The sequence below is a fragment of the Rhinolophus sinicus genome, chromosome 15, assembly GCF_057876585.1.
Source record: "Rhinolophus sinicus isolate RSI-liver-muscle chromosome 15, RSI-T2T, whole genome shotgun sequence".
NCBI classification, from domain to species: Eukaryota; Metazoa; Chordata; class Mammalia; order Chiroptera; family Rhinolophidae; genus Rhinolophus; species Rhinolophus sinicus.
Window position 1 is genome coordinate 15,355,690 of NC_142515.1, and position 9,728 is coordinate 15,365,417.

A 9,728-nucleotide genomic window follows, 5' to 3' on the forward strand; every position below is an offset into this window, starting at 1 on the left:
GAGCTGAATTTGGCACCTTAAATTGTTCAGGCTGAGTGTAAATGAATGGAACAGGAAACAAGAGTCTGAGGCTTGAGGAAAGTGAGTGTTCAGGGTGACACCTTGTGTGACCCTCATCAGAATGCACAGCTACAAATCTGTTTGCCCACACCTGCACTCACGCCTAAAGGGGCAGTATTTTTGTTCAGTCATCACCAAAGCAAGGCAGTAGCACACGAGCTATGGCAGAGAAATTAATATTGAGCTGTCATTGGCCTGGTTGCTCTTTTTGAGTCGTTCTCAGTCTTGTCATCCCTCCCCAAATTTCATACATTGAGAATTCTTTGCCTTCAATGACAACAAATCCTAGTACAGGGGAAAATTTAGGTTTTTAGAAGTTCGAATGTCCCTGATTTAGAAAAATCAGTTTTGTCTAATTTGTAATTTTATGTTAGTAATAATGACCCATCTTTTCTGAATGCACTAAGTGGATTACTTTCTCTGCAGTGGGATAACACGCCTAGTTTACACACACACACACACACACACACACACACACACACACACACACACACACACACACAGTCAGGAGGTATAGCTTCTGGAGATTCCAAATGACACTTCGAAGTTTTTCTATTTTGGGTATTACTGGTTTTGAGATGGGGCAGTGATCTTTCTTCCACTGTCCACAGGGGCTTATCTGAATATGTGTGTTTTGAGTGGGTACAGTGAGAGCCCCTGCCACAAAGCACTCCATCACTACCACCATCACTCCCTACTCTGCCGGACTGTGGGCGGAAGGACATGTGGGGTGGCAGGAAGTGGGGACTGGGAAGGGCTGAGATGATTGGTGGTCTTGCCATGTGACTTTTTTGCACACTTGAGTGCTTTGAGCCAGCCTTCAAACCCTGGAGGGTCTAACCTCGGGAGCAGCTGTTTTCAGTGATGACAACATGTCCTAATTATGCCATTCTAGTACAGCAGTTTCTTTTAGGCAGCTGCTCAATGAACGCAAACCTCAAATACTATACAAGTGATTACAGTAAAGAATGCATTTTAAAACCAACAGTCGTTTTCAACAGAGATTCCGTGCACACAGAGCCGTAGGCTGCTCCAGTGTAGTGACAGTCAGTGGGAGGCCATCTTCTCAAGTTCCTGTTTCCCCGAGGAAGTTCCTCTGTCAGCATGTTGTTTCTTCTGGCCCTTCTCCGTGACTTTGCCTCCCGCTCTTGCTCTCCCAGGTGAGCCAATCCAAGGAGCACCAGCAGTTCATCACCTTCTTGCAGAGGCTCCTGGGCCCTTTGCTGGAGGCCTATAGCTCTGCTGCCATCTTTGTTCACAACTTCAGTGGCCCTGTTCCGGAGCCGGAATACCTGCAGAAGCTGCACAAATACCTAATAAGCAGGACAGAAAGAAGTGTTGCAGTGTATGGTATGTAATCTCACTAGTTTGGCTTTGAAAAGCTATGACTCTTCCAGTTGCAGGAATCTGCTAATTGTAGAAAATCCGGGGGGAGAAAATTGCAAAATTATCCTGACCACCTCTCACTCTGTAGATTCCTACTATTACCTGTGTTCGTATGTTACATAAATTGAGTGATACAGCTAAATACTCTTATATTTGGCCTTTTTCATTTTTCATGATTTGTGAGAATCATGCACGTTGTATGTAGTTGTTTGTTTATCCTTGCTGCTTGGTAGTCATCCATTGTATAAATATTTACCGCATTTTGTTTATTTGTCCTGCTGTTGATGGATATTTGGGTTGTTTGCAGTTCAGAGCTCCTAAGAATAATGCTGCTATGAACACTTTGACTATGTCTTTGGGTGAACACATGTACTCATCATGTTGGGTGTACACCTATTAGAGAATTGCCCAGTCACAGGGCATGGCACATGCGGCTTCGGTAGGCACTGCCAAGTGGTTCCTAAGTGGTCCATTCCCACCTGCAGCGTCAGTTTCAGCCCCTCCACATCTTGGCTGGCACTTGGTGTTATCTGTTCTTTACGTGTAAGAGTGTGATTGGGGCGGGAGTAACATTTTATACAGCTATGGTTTAGGTCTGAAACTACTTTGAATCAATAATTTTGACATACGTAAGGGATCTAGCGATGACCTCCCTCTAGAGATATACACAGATCGGCTCTAGATCGATGCCTAGAGGTAACGTCATCTCACTCTATAGATGAGGAAACTGTCCCAGGTCACACAGCTAGTTATTGGACAAACCTGGGTTTAGAACTCTTCTTTTCTGGCCTCTAGACTTGTGCTCTTTCTGGTTCCACTGCTGTAGAAATCTTGTGTGCTTTACTCTGTGGTTTAAAAAAATTTTTACACACGCTCTCATTTGATTCACACGAAAACCTTTCAAGATGGATGTTTTAAGTATTCTCCCCCTTCCCCCAACCCGCTTTCTAGCTCTCTCCTTATCCCTTTCTCCTTCTCTTCCTTTTTTTTTCTTTTTTCATAAAAGATAACAAAGTAGGTTTAAAGAAACAGCAAATCATTTCACACCTCACGGGTCACCAGAAATGGAGCTCGACCCCAGTCTGCTGACGTGCTCTAATTCTCTTCTCAGTGTCCACACTCCCTTACTGGGGATATTGGGGCTTTGCTGGGTCTAAACACTTGACAGGGTCTTATTCTTTCTCTGCAGCTGAGAGTGCCACATACTGTCTTGTGAAGAACGCTGTGAAAATGTTTAAGGATATTGGGGTAAGTGTCTACTACTTGTGGTATAAACGTTCACTTCTTTTCTCTTTCTGTTTAGATCTAGTCTACCTGAGCCACCTTTGTGTTGGGGTGGACCCTGAGAGAAGCAGTTTCTGCTGGATTAATCGTGATCACATTTCTGGGGGTGGGTGGGGCATGTTGAAGGTGAGGCCCATCTGAATAGATTTACTTGAATGTTCCAGAATTTTCCTGGTATTCATCTTCATTCCAAAACTGTTTATATATAATAGGTGTCAATGTGTTTCAAGTTGCTGCTACAGTTTGGCAGGGATGTTAATTATGCCATATGATTTTCAGTTATTTTCTTGTTTTTTTACCGATATTGTTAGAAGTATCCTCAGGTACCTTTTACGTTCATGTATCATGTGGGACATGACTTCCATGGAGGTACTAGTGGTCTTTGTACGGGACTATTTGTAACTTTACGCTAACATAAATTTTAATGTGTAGTATACTGGTTGAACTCCACCTGAGAAACCCCACACCTGCACCCATAACTTCTCCATGCTGCACGCAGAAACCCACATGGAAATGTACTTAAAGCCATGCTATGGTTTTATATGCCTTACTGCTTCTTGGGGTCTAGGACACAGGTCAGGGTTGGTGACAGAAATGTCCCTTTCTTTCTTGTTTGTGTTTAATTTAATCTAAACTTTCTCTCTAGGTTTTCAAAGAGACCAAACAAAAGCGAGTGTCTGTTTTAGAGCTCAGCAGCACTTTCCTACCTCAGTGCAACCGGCAAAAACTCCTAGAATATATTCTGAGTTTTGTGGTGCTGTAGGTGATGTGTGGCACCTCTGGCAAGTGAAGGGCACAGGACGGGTCCCTCGGGGGCCATCCTCGGGCTCGAGAGTTGAAGGTGCTGTTGTGTGGTCAGGCCAGACCTGTCCTGATGTGACCTCCTGGAAGACAAGTGCCTTCTCCCCTCCATGGATCTGTGACCATCCCGACTCTGAGATGACACAGCAGCCTACAGAGAACCCTGTGGGGGGACCTCAGCCTCCATTTGCATTGCCTAATCAATAGATTACAAAATGAAATCTCAAAAAATTATTTTCGAGTTTATTAAAGATTTACCTTTTAAGTATAACTGTTAAGGACTAATTACTGTGAAGGACACAGAAATGTCATTAGTTGTATTCCAGAACTGAATCTTGTCTAGTGTACTTAGTGCAGTCGGGGAATTCATTGGTATGTTTTCTGATTAACAGTTAATGCTTCCTGTAAAAGTAATTGAGTTATCCATTTGCTGTGTTTTTTATTTGTGTTTTTTTTTTCCAGTTTTATCTTTGTCAATAGTAGCTAACTTTTAAATGGGAACACCTTTCATCCCAAAGTGCTTTACAAAAGAATGGGCTGGTGCATCACAGCCAGGTATCACTGTGCTGTCCTTTCAAGTCAGACTTAGACAGCGTGTTAAGCGCTACATGAAAACACAACATTAGTTTAGGTCAGGAATAGAGATAATGGGATCAAACAGCTAACACCAGGAAGTAAATTTGGCTGGCAGAATTCAAGCTAAACTTGGCCAGAAAACCGACTTTGAAACAGTTTGCTCATACAAAAAAGTGCCATTGAGTTTTAAATGACCAGCAAGTACTTAAGAACAACTTCTGTTTTATGTCTGTACCTCTTCCCACCCCTTGTATGGTACCTGCCTTTCACAGGTACAGCTGTTTCTTAGAGCTCCACCAACCAAATAACCACTGTCCTAGCTTGGTTCGCTTGGCCTTGGACTATTAGCAGAAAGTGCTCTGGCTGCAGGCTTCTGACCCCAGGGTGTTGTGTACTGCGTCCAGGTTGTGCACTGCACCTAGTCCAGGTGACTGGTACCCACTTGAGTTGTGCAGTGTACAACCTGTGCAATACCTGTGGTGGCCCTACTGATTGGTAAATGATCGGAGGCATTTATGGATATTTAGCTTTGAGGGAAAAACATGGTTCTTTACAAATTTCATGGGTGATATACCTAAACCCTGATGCTATGTAGCAGCAAATAATTATGAAAACTTGTCTGTCCATAATGGGTAGGTGCCTTTTTGTGAGCAGAGAGCATACGTGTTAGTTAATTGTGATCATTGTGATTTCTTACAGATCATGTAATATTAAAACATTTTTCTAACAGCTCATTGTTCCTTCTCTCCATCATATTATGGAGTGAGGAATTTTTCCTGATGAATATTGCAATACTCCTTGAATTTAATATAAAAGTACTGAGAATTAAGTTTGTACTTTCATAAGCTTGGATTTTAAACACTAATAGTATCTCATGAATACTCTGTGTGTTCAGAGAGGGAAGGCTACTGATTGATATTTCACATTGTATGAAACATCTCGTGGGAAACTCAGAGCAGTGATGCTGTGCAGTTGTGATCTCCCACTCCTCAAGTTCCCCATTCTTCCTAGGAACTCATGCACCATTAAGCCATTGTCTGTGTTGGAGTGTTGAGGTTGAGTGGGACCCTCACCTTGGAGCGCTCCTTTTTACTAACTTGGGTGGAAGAACTTTGCTTCTTCTGGCTGCAGCTCTGTGTTTGGGAGGCTCATTTTCCCCTTGTTGTTCCTTATCTAGGCCAGCAGACATTTCACTAGTCTCTTTTGTGCATCCTCTAAATGAAAGACCAAGGATTACTCCAGCTCTGTGTAGTGATCTGGAACGTCAAGGTCGAGCTGACGTCCTAGTGGGTACTGCTGCCCGGCTCACGACTTCTGAGCTGCTGCTTTGCCAGCCTGAGCAGGGAGCAGTGGCTGCGCTGGCTTTATTTTCCTTTCCGTTGGTTTGTTTTCTAGAAATCTAATCAGATGCTTTGAGAAATGCAATGTATGGTTCATGAGCTCTCTGGCCACTTAACTCACTGTGAGAATCAATATGCATGCTTTTTGTAATTAACTGGTGCTTTGAAAACCTTTTATAAGGAAAAAAAATCTCAACCAAAGTTATGCTCATCCAGACAAGCTGACCCTTGAGTTCATTCTAACAAAACTCTTTCTTAGTGCCTCGTTGCTGAAAACAACATACGTCATCACAATAAAGCTTCCAGATAGCACTGTTTTGCTTAAAGATTTATTCTCATTGTTTTCCAAAAGCGAATGGCTTCCATGTAAGATTAAACAAACTAGGTGCTTGTAAATAATTTATTACAGTTTATTGCATTTCTCTAAAACTGAAGTGCAGGCCCTCCCGGGGAAGACTGGGAGTCAAGTTAAAAAAACAAACAAAAAACCCAATAATAAGCAATATGAAACTGCACTCTTTCAAAATGAGAATGTCCGAAATAATTCAGAAGAGGGGAAGGGATTTTTGCTCTTTTAAATTTTAAGAAAAACAAAGGGAAAAAAGACCTAGTGTGACATGTGTAGAACTAGTAATGGAGAAAGTTCTGTGAGTCTTCCTTCTCAGCTCTATTAAGTCTCTTGAAGTCATGGGCGTGAGTGGAGAAAATACTTGGGGGATTGCAATGAATCCAAGCTCAGAGGCGGGATTTGCAGTCACTTGAAGGGGAAAAGCATTTCCCATAGTTCTCCACGTAATCGGAGTGCTCTGTGAGATGTTCATAGGTGTTTTGTAGGAGAAGTGTTGCTGGTGAAGTAAATTTGACGTGGATCCTCTTTCCTAGAAACTCACAGTGCACTTTAAGTCAGTGAGGGTTCAGTACTAACGCCGTTTCCAAACATGTGACCCGGGGACCTTTTCCCCTTTGGCACATCTATGAACCTCTCATAGTAGTATCCCATAAAGTAGATTTTGGGAAACACTAGGTAGTTCTTTAAGGGGACAAAATAACAGATGGCACTGAGGCAGAATTTGTATGCATTTTGTACAATCAAATGTTATATTCAATGGATGTATATTTTCTCCCCAGGAGACATTAAGCACAGAAAACTGTAATATAGGTGGTCAGAGTTCTTTCCATTGATGGGAAGATCAGCTGTCAACGATCCTGGGTTTTTCACTGAAAGTAGCAAAATTAACACAAAGATTAACTGGGGTAAATAATTAAGATTTTAATTCCAACCTAGAAGAAAAAGTTGGCACAATTGAATGTAGATTTTTATCCACAGATAGTTCTAGTGTTTAGAAATGACAGGACTGATCATTGAAGATTGTAAGACTTAATTGGGATGTAAGTCTGTTTTTTAAAACACTTTTTTTGGAAACTTGAGACTTGGCATTTGGCATTTTAGTTTAATACAAACTAATGATTGCATTTGAAAGAGACTTGTGATTTGATTTCTAAACACCTAAAGCTCTGAAATGTCTTGATGGAAGGTGTTAAACTATTTGCCCGTTGTACAAAGAAATATTAAATTGTTGTAAGAAGAATTAGTACAAAGTACTGTGAAATAACACTGTGTGATTTTGTGAGTGACACTTATTTGGACACACTGATTGATTTTTATGCCTGTTAATGTATTGTAAGAAGCACAGAAGTGTAGTTTTGTTTTAATAAACCAAAAAATGAATCTGTTTTTGATGTCTTGCATTCGTAGTTAAAAGTTCCCTACATAATTCATTATACAAATAATTGTGCGTGCTTGACTTTCCATAGAACATTATTAAAATGCATATAAGAAATTGTCTTACATAAATTTATGAACCTGCAGTGCATGATTTTATTATTGATGCAGAGCTCTTCAAATTTGCTCAAGAATTTGGAAATGTAGATATCTCTATCTTAGCTATTGTTCTTCTTAGTACATATTAACATTAGTCATATTCTTTGGGCCCCTTCAAACTTGGAGCTCCTGTTGTATTTTTATATATTTAAGTTTATAAAAATATGTACTGAAGTGTTGGGTTTTTCCTACTAGTTCATAATAATTGCTCAAAAAATATTCGTTTACTTTGTTGAGAAGTAAGACAAGTATATGATGAGAGCACTATTTTCTGTGTCCTTCAAAAGCGTCCCAATGCAGCTTTCTCGCAAGGGCGTGCTCTCTGGAAAGGGTTGTAAACACGTGCCTGGCGATGCCGCCCGTGCCCTTTGTGTGCATGCCCTGGCTGTGAACCTGGCACCCAAGACCGGCCATCGGTTCTCTGCTCTAACCTCTCTGGTTTTCTCCGGGATGTTGCTGCCATGACTATGCCGTTTGTCCTTTCTTTTGCTTGAGCAGCATTCTTGCTGCCCCCACACGACCTAACCTCACCATAGCAAAATTCAAACTTTTATAGACTCTCTCTCTTCAAGTGGGTATTGATTTTGAAGCCTACTCTCTTAATGCTTAGTCCTGTGCTCCCTAATTTTAGTCCTATTCATTCCTTTTTTTAACATTTGCAGTCTGTCTTCTCCATGTGTATCTAGTAAAATCCTAACATACTGGCTTGACAAAAATGGAGGTATTTTCTTACCTGTCGGCCACAACGTCCGTGACGTCGGCACCACGGCCTGGCCTCACTTGAGATGCTGCTGTAGCACCTTTAGTTCCCGCAGCCGACCTGGCTCCTCTTCTGTCCTTCATGACTCCATTCTTCTCCAACTCTTGCTTGCCTCCTTTACACACGGGCAGGCCTCGTGTCGGATCCTCTGATTGAAACACAAAAATGTCCATTTTTGTCTGAAATAATGATTTTTTTTTATATGAAAACACCCAATTTTCACATGTTGGGACAACAAACTATGGATCGTATAAACTGCCTCTCTGGGCCATTTCTGTCTTGTCAGCTGCCAGTTCATGTGTTCTGACCGAGGTAAAAGAAGGTAATGAAAGGACCTTTTCCAGGTACTCCTTCCTGGAGCCGGAGGCACCGCATTGTGGGGAGAAGGCTGACCTTGGTCCTCTGAGTTAAGCCCGGATGAAATCTTGAAGCAAGGCTTTGATGAGGACCGTGGGGCAATGGGCATCTGAGGCAGCCTTGGATGTCAGGTTCATTGCCATATCCATATTAAGGAAAGCATATAGCAAAACAAGCCAGCGTTGCCGCTGTCAGTGGCTTGATACTAGTGTAAAAGCTACTTGTGACATGAATGGGATTGGAATAAACGAGGGAGCAAAGTCAATGCCCAGCCTCATGGGAACACATCTTGTCACTTTATATTGCAGGTTGGTTGACAATTAGAAGGAAAAGACCTCATACAGACAGACACACCCTCAAAGGCCTGCTGAAAGTCCTCAACTTACGAAGCTAAGATACAGAACTTTGTAGATGTGAGGTGGCTGCATAAGGCAAGAGCGATGCAGATAACCTTTCTCCTTGCTTCTTTCTGGGGTCTTTGTTGGCGGGGTGATCCTATACCTAGACCCTTGTTCGCCTGCAACCGTCCCTTCATAATTAATAACGCCCCCTTGGACTCTCAGAAGAGTCTAGGTTTGGATCATAGGTTATATGGTCACTGTGTTCAGGGAGGAATGAAGCTGCTAGGGACAGGGAGCGTCTTGCTGGAGCTGACCAAGAAGCTAATTCATATATTCAGGTGTTTATCACCTGAAAACTTTCACCATCTTCAAATTTACTTGTAAAAAAGTTTTATAAATATCTAAGTGCTGCTTCTTGAACCATTTAGGAGAAGACAGCAGAGAAACCCTCAGATTCCCCAAGTAATCTGTCTTAGCCTTTCAGTATCCCACAAAGCTCACTTCTATTACTTGTGGATGGTTTGAGGCTAAATTCACATGCTTCATTATTTCTCTGTTGAGATGGCGAGCAACCCATCCCCACTTCTATTTGTAGGATTCTGGGTGTGCGTGGTGGGGAAGAGAGCCACCTGTCTCCCTTCACCTCATAAAAAGAAAGGAGAACAAGACTTCAGGGAGGGATTGAACATGGCTACTACCTGTAGCCAGTGGCTCTCAAGTGTGATTGCCAGCCCAGCAGCTTCGGCGCTATCTGGGAACTTGTTGGAAAAGCAAATACTTTGGGCCTCACCTCAGTGCCCAGCAATCTGTTTTAATAAGCCCCTAGCGATTCTAGTGCATATAAAGTTTGAGAACCCCTGCTCTAGACACATTGCCTTGGCAAAAATTGGAGTTGCACAGTTCTGCGCAGTGTATTCAGGAAAACAAGGGAGCGGGGAGGG

The 9,728-nt window shown here is 42.2% G+C and overlaps 1 protein-coding gene across 5 annotated transcripts in view; it reads left to right on the forward strand.

Moving 5' to 3' along the window:
• GPAM (glycerol-3-phosphate acyltransferase, mitochondrial) overlaps positions 1 to 7,176 on the forward strand; it is a 61,393-nt gene extending 54,217 nt beyond the window's left edge. For all 5 annotated transcript variants that reach the window (XM_019725134.3, XM_019725135.3, XM_019725133.3 and 2 more), the window contains exons 19-21: positions 1,221 to 1,410; positions 2,636 to 2,694; positions 3,377 to 7,176. In XM_019725134.3, coding sequence (XP_019580693.3) covers positions 1,221 to 1,410; positions 2,636 to 2,694; positions 3,377 to 3,493 — 366 coding nt within the window. In that variant the 3' untranslated portion in view covers positions 3,494 to 7,176. The remainder of the gene's footprint in view (positions 1 to 1,220; positions 1,411 to 2,635; positions 2,695 to 3,376) is intronic.
• The last annotated feature ends 2,552 nt before the right edge of the window (positions 7,177 to 9,728 follow it).